Here is a 27,666-nt window from a genome sequence, read left to right as displayed (position 1 = left end):
CCAATGTTACGGCCCTCTCGGGACGCAACGGGGTTCTTACTCTGATGTTATTAGAGGAAGTAGTATCCGGCCCCAAGCCAGTAGTGGCTTTCAAGGAATGAGATCCGTGACGCAAGTAACTTAAAGAGGGAAGGGAAAGAAAGTTAAGAACTTAAGATTATAATTACCATCACCAATAAATAATATATAAAAAGAGTACACAGGGGGAGGGGTATTAACACTATACAGGGGAATTATTCACACAATTGTCTTCTCCTGAAGGCTCTCGGTGCTAAGTCCTCGGTGCTTTTTCGTGGCCTCACAACGAATCCTCTGAGAAGCTGAGCCTACCCTGGCCACAGGTCAGCCAAAACACAGGTCCACTGGGGGCACCGCTGTGGAGGCCGTCAACCACAAGTCCAGCAGGTCTGCTGGCAGGTTCCGGACCCGCAACGCTGGTCAGGCCACTCCACGAACGATATTTGGGTAACGCCCTAGACAGGAGCCTCGTGTGATACCACAAATCACTCTCCTGTCCTCAATACCCCAGTGGATAATCGTCTCCAGCAGTCGGTCCCGGGTAATCCTTCTACTGCCACTCCACTGGCAGGGTAACACCACAGTGTTCTTCCGGGGGATGACTTCACAGCTGCTGCAGCAAAGCACAAGGTATGGAGACGGCTGCCTTGGGTAGACTGACTCAACTTCCATCACAGCAGTCCCAGGTCGACTCTGTAAGCAGACACGTCATCAATAACTGGGACACACTAAGGCACCTCACTTACAGGCTCAGACACAAACGCCCACCTATCCACTCCATAGATGGCGCTGGTGTCTGAGCACCACCTCACCAGAGGTCAGCAGAGGCTGTGTTGAGCGCTGAACCAGACTTGAAACTGGCCCTCGAGGCCAGTGCACGTCGTCCTCACCAGGTGTCATCGTCCGTTTGGAGGGGGTTTCAGGAGCTGACCCACAGATGGCGTGGTCGTCACTGCTCCGTGCTCGGACGCTGGATCCGGGTTCGTAACAACCAAATCAACACTTTCGACAGCCTCCTCCATGGGAAGAATCGAATCTAAAGATAGTCATTGAAAGATTACCAGTTAAAAAATCAGCATGTGACCCGCAGAGGCGGGTACCGCAGGAAGTAATAGAGCAACAAATGGAAACCATCTCAAGACCAACAACGACTCACATCTTCACAGACGGATCAGTTGATCAAGAAAAAGGTTCTGCTGGGGCAGCAGTTTACACTACCAACCATGAAGCTTACTGGAGCATGAACAGTGGGTGCTCAACATTGCAAACAGAATTATATGCCCTGAAGGAGGCAATAAACTATACAATTGAGAATAGTTTACAGGGTATCATAATTCATACCGACTCTAAATCTTCGCTCCAGGCATTGTTATCCAGTCAGCACAGAGATAATATACAACTCCTCATAGAAATTCAACATATAGGAAAAGAAGCCCATAATCGAGGGCTGTCAATCACCCAAAATTGGATACCAAGTCACATTGGCATAGATGGTAATGAAAAGGCAGACTCACTAGCAAAAACTGTCACTGATCTACCTGTTGTACAGGTTCAAATACCTCCAAGTTTCTCACAGATTAAGGAGCAAATCAAGAAGAAAATATCCTCAACCATCAAAAGTCGCCATAGAGCCTAAGTAGCGTAAGGAAGATCCACTGCGATATGGTACGAACAAGCCACTGGTTACTCCTCTTTCAAGCCCGGCAAAAAGATATCCAGAGACATTGCAGTAGCCATACACAGACTCAGACTTGGTTACAAGTGCTGCTGGGAGGTAATGAAGCAAATAGTTAAAGAGTGTCACTTTTGTGAAATAGAAGCAGAAGCGCCACTAATGCACTACTTACTGGAATGTGAAGCTACTGAAGCCCTGCGCATCAAACTCAACATCAATCCAACGACAGCAGCTGCATTAGATGCACATTCCACCGCGACTACAATGATTAGTAAAACCGTTGAGGAATGGGACTCATTAGTGGGCATTCTGCATCTACATCCGCCACCAAGATAATGTCAATAAAACAAGATTAAAACCAGTGCACTAAAACAGAAGCGATAAATAAGCAGGGAAAAAAGAGAAATCCCCTAATCCATTTTAAACTTAGACCCAAATATCACAGAAACAAGGTTTTCACATATAACCAAACTCAATTACGGGCTCACCATAGCCCGTGCTACATGGACACTTCGTTCTGAGTAGCTAAAATCTAAAGCAACAACAACAACTTCCTCTCATCTTACGGGCTATTAATGCCAGTGCCATCTCTTTGGGTGGCACTAGGGTAAGTCCACTACGGGCTCACCATAGCCAGTGCTACTTGAAACATTTTGTTCCTAGTAGCGAATCTTAACCAACAAACATCTTGGGTGGCTTAATCTTTATCAATCAATCATTCCTCTCATCACATTCGACTTGATAATGGTCCAGGACGGACCGAAACGTCGTCGTCTTTTCACTTTCTAGTGTGTGGTTTGGTCAAAAAAATTTCAGACACGTTATTGTGACTCCTCATCAGCAGAGGGGGCTGTGTGTTGTCTGAAGACAGAGTTTGTCATAGTTCTTAGAGCAGATTTTTGAAGAGTAATGATGTACTTGAGGTGATTCGCAGTGGTTGAACCTCATGCACAGATACCGTTTGTAGGAGAGGGAAAATATTAGCGAATAGTATAATGATGGGGGTGCAGAGAAGGGGAAACATAATATCTGATTTTAGAGAGTATACCGACCATTTTTTGTTTTTTTTTTTTTTGGCTGTGTTGAATGTGTGATCATCACCGCCACCACCACCATCACCACCATAACAAGAGAAGTGCTCCTGGAATCTGAGGGTGGGCCGCTTAGGTCCTGGAATTCATTCTGGGACCTGGTCCATGGCTCAGAAATATGAAGCCTAAACCAAAATAGCTCACTGGTGTATTTCCTAATCAAAATTATTTAACTGTTCAAAATAATTAGGATTTTTAGAATTGTTAAATTCGAGAATTGTTAAATTCTTGTTGAAAAGAAAGATTTATTCGAAAATCACCGTCCACTATTTGGTTTTGTTGGCTAAATAGAACGAAAAGAATAACAGTGAAAAAACTTAACCAGGGCTTAATATAACAGACACAAAGCGCGGCCTCGTGGCTGAGTGGACAGCGCTCGTGGGTCGTAGTCCTAAGGGGTCCAGGTTCGTTTCCAGGCCGAAGAGAAACAAGTGGGTAAATTTTCTCTTACCCTGCTAACCTGTTCACCAAGCAGTAAATAAGTACCTGGAAGTTAGACACCTGGTGCATCCTGGGGATGTTTATGCAGGCGATGAGTCAATAACGTGTTATTATAACAATAATAACCTAAAGTATGTTGATCAGACCACACACCAAAAGGTGAAGTGACGACGACGTTTCGGTCCGTCCTGGACCATAAGAACATAAGAACATAAGAACATAAGAACAAAGGTAACTGCAGAAGGCCTATTGGCCCATACGAGGCAGCTCCTATTCTATAACCACCCAATCCCACTCATATACTTGTCCAACCCGTGCTTGAAACAATCGAGGGACCCCACCTCCACAATGTTACGCGGCAATTGGTTCCACAAATCAACAACCCTGTTACTGAACCAGTATTTACCCAAGTCTTTCCTAAATCTAAACTTATCCAATTTATATCCATTGTTTCGTGTTCTGTCCTGTGTTGATACTTTTAATACCCTATTAATATCCCCCCGGTTATGTCCATTCATCCACTTGTAAACCTCTATCATGTCACCCCTAACTCTTCGCCTTTCCAGTGAATGCAACTTAAGCTTTGTTAATCTTTCTTCATATGAAAGATTTCTAATTTGGGGAATTAACTTAGTCATCCTACGCTGGACACGTTCAAGTGAATTTATATCCATTCTATAATATGGCGACCAAAACTGAACTGCATAATCTAAATGGGGCCTAACTAGAGCAAGATATAGCTTGAGAACCACACCAGGTGTCTTGTTACTAACGCTGCGATTAATAAATCCAAGTGTCCGATTTGCCTTATTACGAACATTTATGCATTGATCCTTTTGTTTTAAATTCTTACTAATCATAACTCCCAGATCCCTTTCGCAATCCGACTTCGCAATCACAACACCATCTAGCTCGTATCTTGTAACTCTATCATCATTACCTAACCTCAGAACTTTACATTTATTAGCATTAAACTGCATCTGCCAATCCTTTGACCATTTCAAAACCCTATCTAGATCAACTTGAAGTGATAGTGAGTCCTCCTCCGAATTAATTTCCCTACCGATTTTCGTATCATCGGCAAATTTGCAAATGTTGCTACTCAAACCTGAATCTAAATCATTTATATATATTATAAACAACAGAGGTCCCAGGACAGAGCCTTGAGGCACTCCACTTACAACATTTTCCCACTCTGACTTGATTCCATTTATACTAACTCTCTTAGCCATAGAGAGTTACTCCTAACTAACTCTATGGCTTAAACAGCCATAGAGTTAGTTAGGAGCAAGGGAGGAATCCCGATCATATGTGGCATTCTTCCAAGAAAGGGAGTGGGAAATGAATGGATATCGAGGGCACTTGGTGTCAATTGCCGGCTGGAAAGATATTGCAAATCAAATGCAATATCTTTCATAGACAACTGGGAACACTTCTATGGAAGAAATGAAATGTATGCTCGTGATGGGGTGCATCTATCGAGAGCTGGGGTTGTTGCTGTTGCGAACTCGTTAGAAGAAGTGGTTAGAGGTGTTTGTTTGGGTTTAAACTGTTAGTAGATAGAGGTATGGGAATTGATGTGGAGGAAGGAGGTAATAAAAGTATGTGTTTGTGGGAGAAAGGAATTGGCAAAACGACCAGGGAAAGAGAAGGTCCGCAAAATAACAATTCACTTAGGGTATATTACACTAACAGTAGAAGTCTAAGAAATAAAATTAACGAATTAAATGCTCTTGTCTGCACAGAAAAAATAGATATTATTGCACTTACCGAAACGTGGATGAATGTAGAAAATAGAGAACTATTAGCTGAATATCAAATATATGGATTTAAACTATTTCACACAGATAGATATATTAGACGAGGAGGTGGAGTAGCCATATATGTTAGGGACAATTTGAAATGTAGTCTCAAAGAGGGAATCAAAACAGAGCCACACACAGAAACTATTTGGATTGAATTAAACGAAAAAGCTAATAATATTATAATAGGAGTAATATATAGGCCACCAAATTTAGACAGAATGGAAGCAAAGCATCTATGGGATGAAATATCTAGAGCATCTAGATCTAACAGTATTTATGTCATGGGTGACTTTAATTTTAGCGGAATAAACTGGTTGAACAAAACAGGGAATAGTGAAGCAGAAGATTTTCTAGAATTAATTGACGATTGCTTTCTTACGCAACACATTAAGGAACCAACACGGGAAAATAATATTTTAGATTTAGTGTTAACTAACAGGGAAACGCAAATTAATGACATCGAAATAGGGAGTGAGCTAGGGAGCAGTGATCACAAAGAAATCAGATTTAGCATAGAATGGAATAGACCAGTAGGAGAAAATTCTGTTAAAGTGCCAGATTTTCGAAAAGCTGATTTTAATAGCCTAAGAAATTTTTTGGGTCAAATTGATTGGAAAGTCTTGGGTATGGGGTGTGGGCCGGTCTTGGAGCGAGACATGAACCCAGCGATAGGTGACTTAAATGGGGATTTCGATGTGGATTCAATATATAACTTATTTAAGAATATTCTTAACAAAGCACAGGAACGTAGTATACCATACAAATTGAATAGATCGAATACTAATGACCCAAAGTGGATAACAAAGAATTTGAAGAACCTTATAGGTAAAAAGAGAGCTTGGTACAAAAGGATTAAAAATGGGGAGGTCACTTTAGAACAGGAATTCGTACAACTGGTTAGAAATGTTAAAAAAGAGATAAGGAAAGCAAAAAGAAACTATGAAGTTCGCATAGCAGGGCAAGCAAAGACAAATCCTAAAGGGTTTTTTCAGTATATCGTACTAAGACTAGGGAAAGGATAGGTCCATTAAAAACTGAGACAGGTCAAATAACAGATAGTGATGAAGAGATGAGTAGTATTTTTAATAAATATTTTGTATCTGTATTTACTAAAGAGGAACTTAACAATATGCCTTCAGCCGAACAAGTCTATGTGGGTGGGGACGAGGACAGGTTGACGAGTTTAACAGTTACCAGGGAGGATGTTCTTAAACAAATAGTAAAACTCAAACCAAACAAATCCCCAGGGCCGGATGAAGTGTTTGCCAGGGTGCTTAAAGAATGCAAAGAGGAGCTTTGTGACCCACTGTCAACCATATTTAATAAATCAATAGAGTCAGGCAGAGTGCCAGAGTTTTGGAAAGTTGCTAATGTGATACCAGTTTTTAAGAAAGGAGATAGATCACTTGCGTCTAACTATCGACCAATTAGCCTAACGTCTATTGTGGGAAAGTTACTCGAATCTATAATAGCAAATAAAATTCGTCTTCATCTTGAAAAACATAAATTAATAATTGAGTCGCAACATGGTTTTATAAATGGCCGTTCATGTTTAACAAATTTGTTATCTTTTTATTCTAGCATTGTTGAGGCAGTTGATAGTGGTAAGGATTGCGATGTTGTATACCTTGACTTTAGCAAAGCTTTTGATACAGTGCCACATGAAAGACTGATTAAAAAGATAGAGTCTCATGGTATTGGGGGTGCTATATTAAGCTGGATTAGGGCATGGCTATACCAAAGGAAACAGAGAGTTAGTATAAATGGAATCAAGTCAGAGTGGGAAAATGTTGTAAGTGGAGTGCCTCAAGGCTCTGTCCTGGGACCTCTGTTGTTTATAATATATATAAATGATTTAGATTCAGGTTTGAGTAGCAACATTTGCAAATTTGCCGATGATACGAAAATCGGTAGGGAAATTAATTCGGAGGAGGACTCACTATCACTTCAAGTTGATCTAGATAGGGTTTTGAAATGGTCAAAGGATTGGCAGATGCAGTTTAATGCTGATAAATGTAAAGTTCTGAGGTTAGGTAATGATGATAGAGTTACAAGATACGAGCTAGATGGTGTTGTGATTGCGAAGTCGGATTGCGAAAGGGATCTGGGAGTTATGATTAGTAAGAATTTAAAACAAAAGGATCAATGCATAAATGTTCGTAATAAGGCAAATCGGACACTTGGATTTATTAATCGCAGCGTTAGTAACAAGACACCTGGTGTGGTTCTCAAGCTATATCTTGCTCTAGTTAGGCCCCATTTAGATTATGCAGTTCAGTTTTGGTCGCCATATTATAGAATGGATATAAATTCACTTGAACGTGTCCAGCGTAGGATGACTAAGTTAATTCCCCAAATTAGAAATCTTTCATATGAAGAAAGATTAACAAAGCTTAAGTTGCATTCACTGGAAAGGCGAAGAGTTAGGGGTGACATGATAGAGGTTTACAAGTGGATGAATGGACATAACCGGGGGGATATTAATAGGGTATTAAAAGTATCAACACAGGACAGAACACGAAACAATGGATATAAATTGGATAAGTTTAGATTTAGGAAAGACTTGGGTAAATACTGGTTCAGTAACAGGGTTGTTGATTTGTGGAACCAATTGCCGCGTAACATTGTGGAGGTGGGGTCCCTCGATTGTTTCAAGCACGGGTTGGACAAGTATATGAGTGGGATTGGGTGGTTATAGAATAGGAGCTGCCTCGTATGGGCCAATAGGCCTTCTGCAGTTACCTTTGTTCTTATGTTCTTATGTTCTTATGTTCTCTGTTTCCTTTGGTATAGCCATGCCCTAATCCAGCTTAATATAGCACCCCCAATACCATGAGACTCTATTTTTTTAATCAGTCTTTCATGTGGCACTGTATCAAAAGCTTTGCTAAAGTCAAGGTATACAACATCGCAATCCTTACCACTATCAACTGCCTCAACAATGCTAGAATAAAAAGATAACAAATTTGTTAAACATGAACGGCCATTTATAAAACCATGTTGCGACTCAATTATTAATTTATGTTTTTCAAGATGAAGACGAATTTTATTTGCTATTATAGATTCGAGTAACTTTCCCACAATAGACGTTAGGCTAATTGGTCGATAGTTAGACGCAAGTGATCTATCTCCTTTCTTAAAAACTGGTATCACATTAGCAACTTTCCAAAACTCTGGCACTCTGCCTGACTCTATTGATTTATTAAATATGGTTGACAGTGGGTCACAAAGCTCCTCTTTGCATTCTTTAAGCACCCTAGCAAACACTTCATCCGGCCCTGGGGATTTGTTTGGTTTGAGTTTTACTATTTGTTTAAGAACATCCTCCCGACCATTCTCAAGTCGATTGACAATCGACTGGGGGATCCAGAATCGACAGATCCCAGAAACTGGGGGATCTTTGTGCGTGTGTTACAAAAAAGTATATATGTAGTGGACGTATAGACATTCCTACATTGTAGTAGACAATATAGGACAAAATAGATTTGTTAGAATGAGTTAATAGCTTGATTCTACCGACACAAATAGTAAATACACCCAAATAACACACGCGCGCACACACAAAGTCCTGTATATACTAAGGCGAAGCCAATAAGTATTTATGAAATTGCCTTTGTTATAGATGAACAGTTTAATCAATAAACGCTGATCATATTAATGCGGCAGTTAACCCTCCTCGCTTTTTAATGTGCCTAACTGCTGCATACATACACTCACACACCTTAACTGTAAGGTGTGAAGGATAAATGAAAGGGTTTATGTAATAATCTAAGATGAGGTCTGATAAAGACCTTTTGTACCCTCTGTAATGCTTATGCCAGGTTGGCTAACATAAGAACGGCCTAGAAACTTGTGTAAGGAATCTTTCAGAACACTTTATACTACATATGTCAGATCAATCCTGGAGTATGCGTCATCAGTATGGAGTCCATATCTAGTCAATCATAAGACTAAACTGGAAAAAGTTCAAAGGTTTGCTACCAGACTAACACCCGAACTGAGGGGTATGAGCTACGAGGAGTGACTATGGGAACTAAACCTCACGTCACTGGGAGACAGAAGAGTTAGAGGGGGACATGATCACTACATACAAGATTCTCAGGGGAATTGATAGGGTAGATAAAGACAGACTATTTAACACAAGGGGCAGATGCACTAGGGGACACAGGTGGAAATTGAGTGCCCAAATGAGCCTCAGAGACATTAGAAAAAACTTTTTCAATGTCAGAGTAGTAGACAAATGGAAACCGAAGTTCGACTGAGCTTACTGGATCCCGTAGCCTCTCCGAGGGGTTGTGTAAAAGCTTGGTTTGTGCCAAGGCTACGGGATCCAGTAAGTTCAGTCGAACTTCGGTTTCAACCCTTTTACCCTGTCGTAGCTCAGTCGATTAAGGCAGTGTCTGGGATGCTCCCGGACGCAGGTTCAAATCCTCGTCACGGCCCTATCAAAACTCTATCATGTTACCCCTAACTCTTCGCCTTTCCAGTGAATGCAACTTAAGCTTTGTTAATCTTTCTTCATATGAAAGATTTCTAATTTAAGGCTAAGACGAGGGAAAGGATAGGTCCATAAAAATCTGAGACAGGTCAAATAACGGATAATGACAAGGAGATGAGTAGTATTTTTAACAAATATTTTATATCTATTATTTACTAAAGAAGAACTTAACAATATGCTTTCAGCCGAACAAGTCTATGAAGGTGGGGATGAGGACAGGTTGACTAGTTTAGCAGTTACCAGGGAGGATGTAATTAAACAATTAGAAAAACTAAAACCAAACAAATCCCCAGGGCCGGATGAAGTGTTTGCCAGGGTGCTTAAACATAAGAACATAAGAACAAAGGCAACTGCAGAAGGCCTATTGGCCCATACGAGGCAGCTCCTATTTATTACCACCCAATCCCACTCATATACTTGTCCAACCCGCGCTTGAAACAATCGAGGGACCCCACCTCCAGCACGTTACGCGGTAATTGGTTCCACAAATCAACAACCCTGTTACTGAACCAATATTTACCAAAGTCTTTCCTAAATCTAAACTTATCCAATTTATACCCATTGTTTCGTGTTCTGTCTTGTGTTGATACTTTCAATACCCTATTAATATCCCCTTTGTTATGTCCATTCACCCACTTGTAAACCTCTATCATGTCACCCCTAACTCTTCGCCTTTCCAGCGAATGCAACTTAAGCTTTGTTAATCTTTCTTCATATGAAAGATTTCTAATTTGGGGAATTAACTTAGTCATCCTATTGTTGAGGCAGTTGATAGTGGTAAGGATTGCGATGTTGTATACCTTGACTTTAGCAAAGCTTTTGATACAGTGCCACATGAAAGACTGATTAAAAAAATAGAGTCTCATGGTATTGGGGGTGCTATATTAAGCTGGATTAGGGCATGGCTATACCAAAGGAAACAGAGAGTTAGTATAAATGGAATCAAGTCAGAGTGGGAAAATGTTGTAAGTGGAGTGCCTCAAGGCTCTGTCCTGGGACCTCTGTTGTTCATAATATATATAAGAACATAAGAACATAAGAACAAAGGTAACTGCAGAAGGCCTATTGGCCCATACGAGGCAGCTCCTATTCTATAACCACCCAATCCCACTCATATACTTGTCCAACCCGTGCTTGAAACAATCGAGGGACCCCACCTCCACAATGTTACGCGGCAATTGGTTCCACAAATCAACAACCCTGTTACTGAACCAGTATTTACCCAAGTCTTTCCTAAATCTAAACTTATCCAATTTATATCCATTGTTTCGTGTTCTGTCCTGTGTTGATACTTTTAATACCCTATTAATATCCCCCCGGTTATGTCCATTCATCCACTTGTAAACCTCTATCATGTCACCCCTAACTCTTCGCCTTTCCAGTGAATGCAACTTAAGCTTTGTTAATCTTTCTTCATATGAAAGATTTCTAATTTGGGGAATTAACTTAGTCATCCTACGCTGGACACGTTCAAGTGAATTTATATCCATTCTATAATATGGCGACCAAAACTGAACTGCATAATCTAAATGGGGCCTAACTAGAGCAAGATATAGCTTGAGAACCACACCAGGTGTCTTGTTACTAACGCTGCGATTAATAAATCCAAGTGTCCGATTTGCCTTATTACGAACATTTATGCATTGATCCTTTTGTTTTAAATTCTTACTAATCATAACTCCCAGATCCCTTTCGCAATCCGACTTCGCAATCACAACACCATCTAGCTCGTATCTTGTAACTCTATCATCATTACCTAACCTCAGAACTTTACATTTATCAGCATTAAACTGCATCTGCCAATCCTTTGACCATTTCAAAACCCTATTTAGATCAACTTGAAGTGATAGTGAGTCCTCCTCCGAATTAATTTCCCTACCGATTTTCGTATCATCGGCAAATTTGCAAATGTTGCTACTCAAACCTGAATCTAAATCATTTATATATATTATAAACAACAGAGGTCCCAGGACAGAGCCTTGAGGCACTCCACTTACAACATTTTCCCACTCTGACTTGATTCCATTTATACTAACTCTCTGTTTCCTTTGGTATAGCCATGCCCTAATCCAGCTTAATATAGCACCCCCAATACCATGAGACTCTATTTTTTTAATCAGTCTTTCATGTGGCACTGTATCAAAAGCTTTGCTAAAGTCAAGGTATACAACATCGCAATCCTTACCACTATCAACTGCCTCAACAATGCTAGAATAAAAAGATAACAAATTTGTTAAACATGAACGGCCATTTATAAAACCATGTTGCGACTCAATTATTAATTTATGTTTTTCAAGATGAAGACGAATTTTATTTGCTATTATAGATTCGAGTAACTTTCCCACAATAGACGTTAGGCTAATTGGTCGATAGTTAGACGCAAGTGATCTATCTCCTTTCTTAAAAACTGGTATCACATTAGCAACTTTCCAAAACTCTGGCACTCTGCCTGACTCTATTGATTTATTAAATATGGTTGACAGTGGGTCACAAAGCTCCTCTTTGCATTCTTTAAGCACCCTGGCAAACACTTCATCCGGCCCTGGGGATTTGTTTGGTTTGAGTTTTACTATTTGTTTAAGAACATCCTCCCTGGTAACTGCTAAACTCGTCAACCTGTCCTCGTCCCCACCCACATAGACTTGTTCGGCTGAAGGCATATTGTTAAGTTCCTCTTTAGTAAATACAGATACAAAATATTTATTAAAAATACTACTCATCTCTTCATCACTATCTGTTATTTGACCTGTCTCAGTTTTTAATGGACCTATCCTTTCCCTAGTCTTAGTACGATGTAACTGAAAAAACCCTTTAGGATTTGTCTTTGCTTGCCCTGCTATGCGAACTTCATAGTTTCTTTTTGCTTTCCTTATCTCTTTTTTAACATTTCTAACCAGTTGTACGAATTCCTGTTCGTACAGTGACCTCCCCATTTTTAATCCTTTTGTACCAAGCTCTCTTTTTACCTATATAAATGATTTAGATTCAGGTTTGAGTAGCAACATTTGCAAATTTGCCGATGATACGAAAATCGGTAGGGAAATTAATTCGGAGGAGGACTCACTATCACTTCAAGTTGATCTAGATAGGGTTTTGAAATGGTCAAAGGATTGGCAGATGCAGTTTAATGCTGATAAATGTAAAGTTCTGAGGTTAGGTAATGATGATAGAGTTACAAGATACGAGCTAGATGGTGTTGTGATTGCGAAGTCGGATTGCGAAAGGGATCTGGGAGTTATGATTAGTAAGAATTTAAAACAAAAGGATCAATGCATAAATGTTCGTAATAAGGCAAATCGGACACTTGGATTTATTAATCGCAGCGTTAGTAACAAGACACCTGGTGTGGTTCTCAAGCTATATCTTGCTCTAGTTAGGCCCCATTTAGATTATGCAGTTCAGTTTTGGTCGCCATATTATAGAATGGATATAAATTCACTTGAACGTGTCCAGCGTAGGATGACTAAGTTAATTCCCCAAATTAGAAATCTTTCATATGAAGAAAGATTAACAAAGCTTAAGTTGCATTCACTGGAAAGGCGAAGAGTTAGGGGTGACATGATAGAGGTTTACAAGTGGATGAATGGACATAACCGGGGGGATATTAATAGGGTATTAAAAGTATCAACACAGGACAGAACACGAAACAATGGATATAAATTGGATAAGTTTAGATTTAGGAAAGACTTGGGTAAATACTGGTTCAGTAACAGGGTTGTTGATTTGTGGAACCAATTGCCGCGTAACATTGTGGAGGTGGGGTCCCTCGATTGTTTCAAGCACGGGTTGGACAAGTATATGAGTGGGATTGGGTGGTTATAGAATAGGAGCTGCCTCGTATGGGCCAATAGGCCTTCTGCAGTTACCTTTGTTCTTATGTTCTTATGTTCTTATCCTACGCTGGACACGTTAACATAAGAACATAAGAACAAAGGTAACTGCAGAAGGCCTATTGGCCCATACGAGGCAGCTCCTATTCTATAACCACCCAATCCCACTCATATACTTGTCCAACCCGTGCTTGAAACAATCGAGGGACCCCACCTCCACAATGTTACGCGGCAATTGGTTCCACAAATCAACAACCCTGTTACTGAACCAGTATTTACCCAAGTCTTTCCTAAATCTAAACTTATCCAATTTATATCCATTGTTTCGTGTTCTGTCCTGTGTTGATACTTTTAATACCCTATTAATATCCCCCCGGTTATGTCCATTCATCCACTTGTAAACCTCTATCATGTCACCCCTAACTCTTCGCCTTTCCAGTGAATGCAACTTAAGCTTTGTTAATCTTTCTTCATATGAAAGATTTCTAATTTGGGGAATTAACTTAGTCATCCTACGCTGGACACGTTCAAGTGAATTTATATCCATTCTATAATATGGCGACCAAAACTGAACTGCATAATCTAAATGGGGCCTACTAGAGCAAGATATAGCTTGAGAACCACACCAGGTGTCTTGTTACTAACGCTGCGATTAATAAATCCAAGTGTCCGATTTGCCTTATTACGAACATTTATGCATTGATCCTTTTGTTTTAAATTCTTACTAATCATAACTCCCAGATCCCTTTCGCAATCCGACTTCGCAATCACAACACCATCTAGCTCGTATCTTGTAACTCTATCATCATTACCTAACCTCAGAACTTTACATTTATCAGCATTAAACTGCATCTGCCAATCCTTTGACCATTTCAAAACCCTATCTAGATCAACTTGAAGTGATAGTGAGTCCTCCTCCGAATTAATTTCCCTACCGATTTTCGTATCATCGGCAAATTTGCAAATGTTGCTACTCAAACCTGAATCTAAATCATTTATATATATTATAAACAACAGAGGTCCCAGGACAGAGCCTTGAGGCACTCCACTTACAACATTTTCCCACTCTGACTTGATTCCATTTATACTAACTCTCTGTTTCCTTTGGTATAGCCATGCCCTAATCCAGCTTAATATAGCACCCCCAATACCATGAGACTCTATTTTTTTAATCAGTCTTTCATGTGGCACTGTATCAAAAGCTTTGCTAAATTCAAGGTATACAACATCGCAATCCTTACCACTATCAACTGCCTCAACAATGCTAGAATAAAAAGATAACAAATTTGTTAAACATGAACGGCCATTTATAAAACCATGTTGCGACTCAATTATTAATTTATGTTTTTCAAGATGAAGACGAATTTTATTTGCTATTATAGATTCGAGTAACTTTCCCACAATAGACGTTAGGCTAATTGGTCGATAGTTAGACGCAAGTGATCTATCTCCTTTCTTAAAAACTGGTATCACATTAGCAACTTTCCAAAACTCTGGCACTCTGCCTGACTCTATTGATTTATTAAATATGGTTGACAGTGGGTCACAAAGCTCCTCTTTGCATTCTTTAAGCACCCTAGCAAACACTTCATCCGGCCCTGGGGATTTGTTTGGTTTGAGTTTTACTATTTGTTTAAGAACATCCTCCCTGGTAACTGCTAAACTCGTCAACCTGTCCTCGTCCCCACCCACATAGACTTGTTCGGCTGAAGGCATATTGTTAAGTTCCTCTTTAGTAAATACAGATACAAAATATTTATTAAAAATACTACTCATCTCTTCATCACTATCTGTTATTTGACCTGTCTCAGTTTTTAATGGACCTATCCTTTCCCTAGTCTTAGTACGATATAACTGAAAAAAACCCTTTAGGATTTGTCTTTGCTTGCCCTGCTATGCGAACTTCATAGTTTCTTTTTGCTTTCCTTATCTCTTTTTTAACATTTCTAACCAGTTGTACGAATTCCTGTTCTAAAGTGACCTCCCCATTTTTAATCCTTTTGTACCAAGCTCTCTTTTTACCTATAAGGTTCTTCAAATTCTTTGTTATCCACTTTGGGTCATTAGTATACGATCTATTCAATTTGTATGGTATACTACGTTCCTGTGCTTTGTTTAGAATATTCTTAAATAAGTTATATATTGAATCCACATCGAAATCCCCATTTAAGTCACCTATCGCTGGGTTCATGTCTCGCTCCAAGACCGGCCCACACCCCATACCCAAGCCTTTCCAATGAATTTGACCCAAAAAATTTCTTAGGCTATTATTGAATAGCCTAAGTGAATTTTGTGAATTCAAGTGAATTTATATCCATTCTATAATAAGAACATAAGAACATAAGAACAAAGGTAACTGCAGAAGGCCTATTGGCCCATACGAGGCAGCTCCTATTCTATAACCACCCAATCCCACTCATATACTTGTCCAACCCGTGCTTGAAACAATCGAGGGACCCCACCTCCACAATGTTACGCGGCAATTGGTTCCACAAATCAACAACCCTGTTACTGAACCAGTATTTACCCAAGTCTTTCCTAAATCTAAACTTATCCAATTTATATCCATTGTTTCGTGTTCTGTCCTGTGTTGATACTTTTAATACCCTATTAATATCCCCCCGGTTATGTCCATTCATCCACTTGTAAACCTCTATCATGTCACCCCTAACTCTTCGCCTTTCCAGTGAATGCAACTTAAGCTTTGTTAATCTTTCTTCATATGAAAGATTTCTAATTTGGGGAATTAACTTAGTCATCCTACGCTGGACACGTTCAAGTGAATTTATATCCATTCTATAATATGGCGACCAAAACTGAACTGCATAATCTAAATGGGGCCTAACTAGAGCAAGATATAGCTTGAGAACCACACCAGGTGTCTTGTTACTAACGCTGCGATTAATAAATCCAAGTGTCCGATTTGCCTTATTACGAACATTTATGCATTGATCCTTTTGTTTTAAATTCTTACTAATCATAACTCCCAGATCCCTTTCGCAATCCGACTTCGCAATCACAACACCATCTAGCTCGTATCTTGTAACTCTATCATCATTACCTAACCTCAGAACTTTACATTTATCAGCATTAAACTGCATCTGCCAATCCTTTGACCATTTCAAAACCCTATCTAGATCAACTTGAAGTGATAGTGAGTCCTCCTCCGAATTAATTTCCCTACCGATTTTCGTATCATCGGCAAATTTGCAAATGTTGCTACTCAAACCTGAATCTAAATCATTTATATATATTATAAACAACAGAGGTCCCAGGACAGAGCCTTGAGGCACTCCACTTACAACATTTTCCCACTCTGACTTGATTCCATTTATACTAACTCTCTGTTTTCTTTGGTATAGCCATGCCCTAATCCAGCTTAATATAGCACCCCTAATATGGCGACCAAAACTGAACTGCATAATCTAAATGGGGCCTAACTATCGCAAGATATAGCTTGAGAACCACACCAGGTGTCTTGTTACTAACGCTGCGATTAATAAATCCAAGTGTCCGATTTGCCTTATTACGAACATTTATGCATTGATCCTTTTGTTTTAAATTCTTACTAATCATAACTCCCAGATCCCTTTCGCAATTCGACTTCGCAATCTCAACACCATCTAGCTCGTATCTTGTAACTCTATCATCATTACCTAACCTCAGAACTTTACATTTATCAGCATTAAACTGCATCTGCCAATCCTTCGACCATTTCAAAACCCTATCTAGATCAACTTGAAGTGATAGTGAGTCCTCCTCCGAATTAATTTCCTTACCGATTTTCGTATCATCGGCAAATTTGCAAATGTTGCTACTCAAACCTGAATCTAAATCATTTATATATATTATAAACAACAGAGGTCCCAGGACAGAGCCCTGAGGCACCCCACTTACAACATTTTCCCACTCTGACTTAAGAACATAAGAACAAAGGCAACTGCAGAAGGCCTGTTGGCCCATACGAGGCAGCTCCTATTTATAACCACCCAATCCCACTCATATACATGTCCAACCCATGCTTGAAACAATCATAAGAACATAAGAACATAAGAACAAAGGTAACTGCAGAAGGCCTATTGGCCCATACGAGGCAGCTCCTATTCTATAACCACCCAATCCCACTCATATACTTGTCCAACCCGTGCTTGAAACAATCGAGGGACCCCACCTCCACAATGTTACGCGGCAATTGGTTCCACAAATCAACAACCCTGTTACTGAACCAGTATTTACCCAAGTCTTTCCTAAATCTAAACTTATCCAATTTATATCCATTGTTTCGTGTTCTGTCCTGTGTTGATACTTTTAATACCCTATTAATATCCCCCCGGTTATGTCCATTCATCCACTTGTAAACCTCTATCATGTCACCCCTAACTCTTCGCCTTTCCAGTGAATGCAACTTAAGCTTTGTTAATCTTTCTTCATATGAAAGATTTCTAATTTGGGGAATTAACTTAGTCATCCTACGCTGGACACGTTCAAGTGAATTTATATCCATTCTATAATATGGCGACCAAAACTGAACTGCATAATCTAAATGGGGCCTAACTAGAGCAAGATATAGCTTGAGAACCACACCAGGTGTCTTGTTACTAACGCTGCGATTAATAAATCCAAGTGTCCGATTTGCCTTATTACGAACATTTATGCATTGATCCTTTTGTTTTAAATTCTTACTAATCATAACTCCCAGATCCCTTTCGCAATCCGACTTCGCAATCACAACACCATCTAGCTCGTATCTTGTAACTCTATCATCATTACCTAACCTCAGAACTTTACATTTATCAGCATTAAACTGCATCTGCCAATCCTTTGACCATTTCAAAACCCTATCTAGATCAACTTGAAGTGATAGTGAGTCCTCCTCCGAATTAATTTCCCTACCGATTTTCGTATCATCGGCAAATTTGCAAATGTTGCTACTCAAACCTGAATCTAAATCATTTATATATATTATAAACAACAGAGGTCCCAGGACAGAGCCTTGAGGCACTCCACTTACAACATTTTCCCACTCTGACTTGATTCCATTTATACTAACTCTCTGTTTCCTTTGGTATAGCCATGCCCTAATCCAGCTTAATATAGCACCCCCAATACCATGAGACTCTATTTTTTTAATCAGTCTTTCATGTGGCACTGTATCAAAAGCTTTGCTAAAGTCAAGGTATACAACATCGCAATCCTTACCACTATCAACTGCCTCAACAATGCTAGAATAAAAAGATAACAAATTTGTTAAACATGAAATCGAGGGACCCCACCTCCACAATGTTACGCGGCAATTGGTTCCACAAATCAACAACCCTGTTACTGAACCAGTATTTACCCAAGTCTTTCCTAAATCTAAACTTATCCAATTTATACCCATTGTTTCGTGTTCTGTCTTGTGTTGATACTTTTAATACCCTATTAATATCCCCTTTGTTATGTCCATTCACCCACTTGTAAACCTCTATCATGTCACCCCTAACTCTTCGCCTTTCCAGTGAATGCAACTTAAGCTTTGTTAATCTTTCTTCATATGAAAGATTTCTAATTTGGGGAATTAACTTAGTCATCCTACGCTGGACACGTTCAAGTGAATTTATATCCATTCTATAATATGGCGACCAAAACTGAACTGCATAATCTAAATGGGGCCTACTAGAGCAAGATATAGCTTGAGAACCACACCAGGTGTCTTGTTACTAACGCTGCGATTAATAAATCCAAGTGTCCGATTTGCCTTATTACGAACATTTATGCATTGATCCTTTTGTTTTAAATTCTTACTAATCATAACTCCCAGATCCCTTTCGCAATCCGACTTCGCAATCACAACACCATCTAGCTCGTATCTTGTAACTCTATCATCATTACCTAACCTCAGAACTTTACATTTATCAGCATTAAACTGCATCTGCCAATCCTTTGACCATTTCAAAACCCTATCTAGATCAACTTGAAGTGATAGTGAGTCCTCCTCCGAATTAATTTCCCTACCGATTTTCGTATCATCGGCAAATTTGCAAATGTTGCTACTCAAACCTGAATCTAAATCATTTATATATATTATAAACAACAGAGGTCCCAGGACAGAGCCTTGAGGCACTCCACTTACAACATTTTCCCACTCTGACTTGATTCCATTTATACTAACTCTCTGTTTCCTTTGGTATAGCCATGCCCTAATCCAGCTTAATATAGCACCCCCAATACCATGAGACTCTATTTTTTTAATCAGTCTTTCATGTGGCACTGTATCAAAAGCTTTGCTAAAGTCAAGGTATACAACATCGCAATCCTTACCACTATCAACTGCCTCAACAATGCTAGAATAAAAAGATAACAAATTTGTTAAACATGAAATCGAGGGACCCCACCTCCACAATGTTACGCGGCAATTGGTTCCACAAATCAACAACCCTGTTACTGAACCAGTATTTACCCAAGTCTTTCCTAAATCTAAACTTATCCAATTTATACCCATTGTTTCGTGTTCTGTCTTGTGTTGATACTTTTAATACCCTATTAATATCCCCTTTGTTATGTCCATTCACCCACTTGTAAACCTCTATCATGTCACCCCTAACTCTTCGCCTTTCCAGTGAATGCAACTTAAGCTTTGTTAATCTTTCTTCATATGAAAGATTTCTAATTTGGGGAATTAACTTAGTCATCCTACGCTGGACACGTTCAAGTGAATTTATATCCATTCTATAATATGGCGACCAAAACTGAACTGCATAATCTAAATGGGGCCTACTAGAGCAAGATATAGCTTGAGAACCACACCAGGTGTCTTGTTACTAACGCTGCGATTAATAAATCCAAGTGTCCGATTTGCCTTATTACGAACATTTATGCATTGATCCTTTTGTTTTAAATTCTTACTAATCATAACTCCCAGATCCCTTTCGCAATCCGACTTCGCAATCACAACACCATCTAGCTCGTATCTTGTAACTCTATCATCATTACCTAACCTCAGAACTTTACATTTATCAGCATTAAACTGCATCTGCCAATCCTTTGACCATTTCAAAACCCTATCTAGATCAACTTGAAGTGATAGTGAGTCCTCCTCCGAATTAATTTCCCTACCGATTTTCGTATCATCGGCAAATTTGCAAATGTTGCTACTCAAACCTGAATCTAAATCATTTATATATATTATAAACAACAGAGGTCCCAGGACAGAGCCTTGAGGCACTCCACTTACAACATTTTCCCACTCTGACTTGATTCCATTTATACTAACTCTCTGTTTCCTTTGGTATAGCCATGCCCTAATCCAGCTTAATATAGCACCCCCAATACCATGAGACTCTATTTTTTTAATCAGTCTTTCATGTGGCACTGTATCAAAAGCTTTGCTAAAGTCAAGGTATACAACATCGCAATCCTTACCACTATCAACTGCCTCAACAATGCTAGAATAAAAAGATAACAAATTTGTTAAACATGAAATCGAGGGACCCCACCTCCACAATGTTACGCGGCAATTGGTTCCACAAATCAACAACCCTGTTACTGAACCAGTATTTACCCAAGTCTTTCCTAAATCTAAACTTATCCAATTTATACCCATTGTTTCGTGTTCTGTCTTGTGTTGATACTTTTAATACCCTATTAATATCCCCTTTGTTATGTCCATTCACCCACTTGTAAACCTCTATCATGTCACCCCTAACTCTTCGCCTTTCCAGTGAATGCAACTTAAGCTTTGTTAATCTTTCTTCATATGAAAGATTTCTAATTTGGGGAATTAACTTAGTCATCCTACGCTGGACACGTTCAAGTGAATTTATATCCATTCTATAATATGGGGACCAAAACTGAACTGCATAATCTAAATGGGGCCTAACTAGAGCAAGATATAGCTTGAGAATCACACCAGGTGTCTTGTTACTAACGCTGCGATTAATAAATCCAAGTGTCCGATTTGCCTTATTATGAACATTTATGCATTGATCCTTTTGTTTTAAATTCTTACTAATCATAACTTAAATTCTTACTAATCATAACTTACATAATCAAAAAATAAATGAGGGTGCTTAAAGAATGCAAAGAGGAGCTTTCCGAGCCACTGTCTACCATATTTAATAAATCAATAGAGTCAGGCAAAGTGCCAGAGTCATGGAAGGTAGCCAATGTGGTACCAATTTTTAAGAAAGGAGATAGATCACTTGCGTCAAACTATCGACCAATTAGCCTAACGTCTATTGTTGGAAAGTTACTTGAATCAATAATTGCAAATACAATTCGTCTCCATCTTGAAAAACATAAATTAATAAATGAGTCGCAACATGGTTTTACAAATGGCCGTTCATGTTTAACAAATTTGCTAACTTTTTATTCCAGCATAGTTGAGTCAGTTGATAGTGGTAAGGATTGTGATGTTGTGTACCTTGACTTTAGCAAAGCTTTTGATACAGTGCCACATGAAAGACTAATTAAAAAAATAGAAGCTCATGGTATTGGGGGTGCTATATTAACTTGGATTAGGGCATGGCTATTCCAAAGGAAACAGAGAGTTAGTATAAATGAGGTTAAGTCAGAGTGGGATAATGTTGTTAGTGGAGTACCTCAGGGCTCTGTCCTGGGACCTCTGTTGTTTATAATATATATAAATGATTTAGATTCAGGTTTGAGTAACAACATTTGCAAATTTGCCGATGATACGAAAATCGGTAGGGAAATTAATTCGGAGGAGGACTCTCTATCACTTCAAGTTGATCTAGATAGGGTTTTGAAATGGTCAAAGGATTGGCAAATGCAGTTTAATGCTGATAAATGTAAAGTTCTGAGGCTAGGTAATGATAATAGAGTTATAAGATACGAGCTAGATGGTGTTGAGATTGCGAAAGGGATCTGGGAGTTATGATTACTAAGAATTTAAAACAAAAGGATCAATGCATGAATGTTCGTAATAAGGCGAATAGGACACTGGGATTTATTAATCAAAGCGTTAGTAACAAGACACCTGGTGTGGTTCTTAAGCTATATCTTGCTCTGGTTAGGCCCCATTTAGATTATGCAGTTCAGTTTTGGTCGCCGTATTATAGAATGGATATAAATTCACTTGGCTAAGGTAATTCCTCAAATTGGAAATCTTTCATTTGAAGAAAGATTAACAAAGCTTAAGTTGCATTCACTGGAAAGGCGAAGAGTTAGGGGTGACATGATAGAGGTTTACAAGTGGATGAATGGACATAACAGGGGGGATATTAATAGGGTATTAAAAATATCAACACAAGACAGAACACGAAACAATGGGTGTAAATTGGATAAGCTTAGATTTAGGAAAGACTTGGGTAAATACTTGTTCGGTTTCAGGGTTGTTGATTTGTGGAACCAATTGCCGCGTAGTGTGGTGGAGGTGGGGTCTCTCGATTGTTTCAAGTGGTTGGACAAGTATATGAGTGGGATTGGGTGGTTATAGATAGGAGCTGCCTCGTATGAGCCGATAGGCCTTCTGCAGTTACCTTTGTTCTTATGTTCTTAATTTGGGGAATAAACTTAGTCATCCTACGCTTGACACGTTCAAGTGAATTTATATCCATTCTATAGTACGGCGACCAAAACTATTAGCTGCCTATTAAAAACTAATGAACAAAACTATGGCAGCTCCTATTAGCTTCCATACGAGGCAGCTAATAGGAGCTGCCTCGTATGGGCCAATAGGCCTTCTGCAGTTCTTATTCCTACTTCAATCTTTTCTACTACACCTTACTTTGCTCCTCACCTCTCTCTCTTACCTATTTATTGCCTGCATCTACATCCTCATCACAATCGACTTTAGAATAGTCCAGGACGAACAGCAACGTTGTCGTCCCTTCACTTTCTAGTGTGTGGTCTGATCAACATACTTCAGTCACGTTATTGTGACATATCGCCTGCATATGGATACTACACGTAAGCGTCTTACTCTGTTTAATTTCTTCGACCTTCATTTAAACAGCCTTTTCGCGCCTTCGAAAGTTCCTTTCTTGCCGCCAAACGTCGAAAGAACCAGCTCAGGTTTCTTAAAGACTGTCTTCAAGCTGATCAAGTTCCCTATTTGTCAACTATTAGGGGGGCTCCTGGTTTGCCTCCTGCCTGAACTTTCTCCTGTTCAGCACTTCGGGATCTCCTTTTCCTGAACATGCCCGCCGTCTTCTTCAAGAACTTATTCATGCCACCTCCTTGCAAGTTGACGAGGCTTTTCTAGCTGTTCGTCAGCATCAACGCTTTCTGTCCTCTTCTCTTCCCAGTGATCTATGATATATCATATTTCCAATTGCATTTGACACTGCTCACGTCTCCTCTTCCCACCACTCGTCCACACTACACAACAAACCTCAAATGGGGCCTAACCAGAGCAAGATATAGCTGAAGAACCACACCAGGTGTCTTGTTACTAACGCTTCGATTAATAAATCCCAGTGTCCTATTTGCCTTATTACAAACATTCATGCATTGATCCTTTTGTTTTAAATTCTTACTAATCATAATTCCCAGATCCCATTCGCAATCTAAGCACCATCTAGCTCGTATCTTGTAACTCTATCATCATTACCTAGCCTCAGAACTTTACATTTATCAGCATTAAACTGCATCTGCCAATCTTTTGACCATTTCAAAATTTCCCTATTTTGATCAACTTGATCATCATTGATAGTGAGTCTTCTGTGTTAATTTCCCTAGCGATTTTTGTATCATCGGCAAATTTGCAAATGTTGCTACTCAAACCTGAATATAAATCATTTATACATATTATTAACAACAGAGTCCCAGGACAGAGCCTTGAGGTACTCCACTAACATTATCCCACTCTAACTTAACCCCATTTATACTAACTCTGTTTCCTTTGGAATAGCCATGCCCTAATGCAACTTAATATAGCACACCCAATACCACGAGCCTCTATTTTTTTAGTCAGTCTTTCATGTGGCACTGTATCAAAAGCTTTGCTAAAGTCAAGGTACACAACATCACAATCCTTACCACTATCAACTTATACTATACTTAAAGTAATAAAGGTGACTCCACATCACAGTTCATTGTAAATTAAGTAAAGACTTGAATGGTGAATAATTTGTGAGCAAATAATTGAAAATTCTTGTATGAATAATGGCCGAGTAGACCGAAAGTGGTAATTACAGAAAGACGGCAGGTTTCTAGTAAAATCTAAATAAAAAAATTGAATTGTTGACTTCATTAAGGTTGGTCTTAATGTGAAATGCTATTTTTAGTTCGGCGTTTCTACTTATTAAAATTCGTGATTTCTTGCATTGTTATTGTTTTAATTATGGCGCACCTTAATAGGTGCTAGGACAGAGAACCACATCATTAAAAGTGGTTGTAACAAAGCTGTGCATTAGTCATTATTGTTAGCTTCTCCACAGATTACGAGGTCAGCAGCACTGCTGCAGGATTGAACGCCACCCCTGCTGCCCTGCCCGGAGGCGGTTGTGCTAGAAGAGCACGCACGGTCTACACTTCAACTCAGCTTGTCGAACTGGAGAAAGAGTTCCGTTTCAAAAGGTACCTGTGTCGGGCAAGGCGGATAAAAATTGCGGCGTCGCTCAGCCTGTCTGAACGGCAGATCACGGTATGGTTTCAGAACCGTCGGATGAAGTATAAGAAGCAGAAATCCGAGAAAATATTCAAAGAGATCCCCAGTTCACCGTGTGCATCGCCTACTCTGTCTATGCCAACTGCATCCCCTTCAGGCGAAGTAAACTCCCTCTCTGAAGCCAACCAGATTCCCTGCGGGGGTCATCAGCAGTCGTCACACGGGTCGGGAGTGTCCAGTCCTCAGCACCTACAAGAAGCTCTTCACTACTTCCCTAGCAACTACAGCGGACCCAATCAGCACAACAGATCCGGTATGGTCGCCTCCATGACGGGACACCATGGACCCACGCCCCACTACATGGCGCCCACTAACTTCTCTCCCGCCGTCAGCATGCGCGACATGCAATTGATGGGACAAGGTCATTATGAGTATCAATACAACTTGCTCATGCCATGCCCACTGCCCCTACAAGAGTACCCTCCCTACCCTCTGTTGCATATACCCTCAATCGCAACAGATCGGACAAATGAGTTACGACACGAGGAAAGCAACACTAACCAGCCTGTAGACAATCTCTAGTTCATCTATGGGTAGTCTGGCTGGCTTTCCCTCTCCCCTCCTCCTCCCAACTAGAACAGGGCGGCATGAGGCAGCATGGGCGGAAACGATAGCTAGCGACGTGTATATTTATGAATCTCTAAAAACGTCGAAGACGTTAGAATGTTTACATTAAGTGCTGAAGGTTGAAATTTCACACAACTGTTAGCCGTGAGCGTGGAACGTCAGTGTTGCCTGATATATTGTGGTGGGTGACCATTCTCTCCACCCCCTCTCCAGGATGGGGCAAGTAAAGGTTCTATAAAGTCCTATGGAGAATTGTTTAGGGGAGTGAGGTGGGGAGGAACTAAAGAATAAATTTTGACTTCTGTAAAGGTATAAATTCAACTCAGTCCTAATTAAACTTAAGATTAATCATAGTTACCTAGCATGTAAAAATGTATTTGGTTAGTAGTATTAAATATGAAACCTTAGCAATGGCTTAACTAAGTGTGTGATTATCCACTATAATTTTATTTGGTGTCATTTTTCAGCAACATTTCAACATAACTGAGATTTCATTGAGGTTTATTGCAGTAAATGCCCTAAATGGGATGTGGCAGCTCAAGCTAGTCACGCCCAGTTCTTTAAATTTGTGTATCATATATATTTATTTACCGTTAATTAACCATATAACATTTAGCGATATTTTTTTTTTACTTTACACATGAATTACCCCTCCGTGGTGTCTCCTTGCCGTTTGTCGTGGTGAGGGGCTCATGTACACCTCCCTGAGACGTGTGAGGGTAGCCTTTGCCCCCTCTTTGGGTGGTATACGTGCAGAAGGGCACCACATTAGGGGCCTTGTGAGCCATCGGACCGCCTGCTGGAGGGGTCGCCCGTGAGGGGTCACCCTGAGTGGATGGTTGGGTGTCTAGGCTGGGGCGATAGGAGGAATGGGGTCTTAGCACCAGTGTGGGAGAAAGGACAATGTAGTAGGACTTCCCTGTTGAAAAGGGGGAGCACCGCTGGGAACGACGAACCCTTCCTGCACAGGCCCGCGCTCGGCCTCCATGGCTGCCCTGGTTTATTTCAGCCGGCCTTTCAGCAAAAGCCTGGCTGAAACAGTCTCCTTCCTCCTCCCTGGTTGGTAAGAAGACTTCGCTTCTTCGCCCCATATCTCTGACTCAATCATTCCGTCCCCTCCCGTTTCGGTGGTAACGACCCACCGAAACGGTGGAGGTTTCAGCTGTTTTGTTTCGGTTTTGTTCCAGCTGTGGAGGTTCCAGCAAAAACGGTTTTGTTCCAGCTGTGGAGGTTTCTTTGGCCTCCGCTTCTCTCCCTTGCTGAGGTGCGCTCCCCTCTTTCTGCGCCTTCTGTGTCTAGGTCACAACACAGCATCCTCTGTGTCTATCTTTGACCGCCCCTCTCGGTTTCCCCTCCTCCGGACCCTGCTCGTCCTCCTCTTGTCTGTCCTCCCGCTCCCTTCCCTCCCTCTTTACTCAGTTTACCACCCATGCCCCCTAACCCTGACTTTGCTGATCCTGACCCTGAGCTTCTTTAACGTGCTGTGTTCCTTTTTCACATTTGTTTCTTCATTGCTATCCTTTCTCTTTTTGTCAATTTCTTTTCTTCAGTGGAACATTCGTGTATATTACGCCAATTTCCTTGCCCTCAACTTCTAATTTCATTTTTGGCCCTTTGTCTCTCCAGGAGCCGATGCTTGGTGCTCGTCCAGGTGGGTGTTACTGCCTGGGGCATGTAATGATTGATAAAGATTAAGCCACCCAAGAGGTGGCACGGGCATGAATAGCCCGCAAGTGGTACAATTTTTTCTTTTTTTTCCCAGTGTTCTGAGGTTGCATTTAACCATCAAGCTGTTATCGTGGGGGAGGATACTGCTTCACAGTCTTTATGAGGGTGTCCAGCAGGAAGGTGTCTGCTGGACACCTTTGTTGACCAGGAGAGTGGCTGTGTTGATGGCTTCAGGGTGGCCACTACATGATTCAGGAACTCTTAAAGCTCTTCTAAGGTCATTGGTTGCTTCACATTCCAGAAGATAGTGAAGTAATGGGGCATGTGTGGCTTCTGTGGCTATATATTTCTCCTCTCCCCCTCCCCCTACCCCTCTCCTCCCTATAACTCTTCTTCTTGATTCCGATGTTCCCTTCGTCCTCTTACTTTTTCCATCGCCTCTTTGTTTTTCCATCCATTGAG

General features: G+C 40.2%; 1 protein-coding gene across 1 annotated transcript in view; it reads left to right on the top strand.

Moving 5' to 3' along the window:
* Positions 1-25,491, top strand: part of LOC138355501 (homeobox protein Hox-A3-like) — a 47,544-nt gene extending 22,053 nt beyond the window's left edge. Inside the window, exon 2 of the mRNA XM_069310699.1 lies at positions 24,740-25,491. Within this exon, the coding sequence (XP_069166800.1) occupies positions 24,740-25,491 (752 nt within the window). The remainder of the gene's footprint in view (positions 1-24,739) is intronic.
* The last annotated feature ends 2,175 nt before the right edge of the window (positions 25,492-27,666 follow it).

The sequence above is a fragment of the Procambarus clarkii genome, chromosome 67 (genome assembly GCF_040958095.1).
Source record: "Procambarus clarkii isolate CNS0578487 chromosome 67, FALCON_Pclarkii_2.0, whole genome shotgun sequence".
Taxonomy (NCBI): domain Eukaryota; kingdom Metazoa; phylum Arthropoda; class Malacostraca; order Decapoda; family Cambaridae; genus Procambarus; species Procambarus clarkii.
This window is presented reverse-complemented; position numbering and strand designations above follow the sequence as displayed.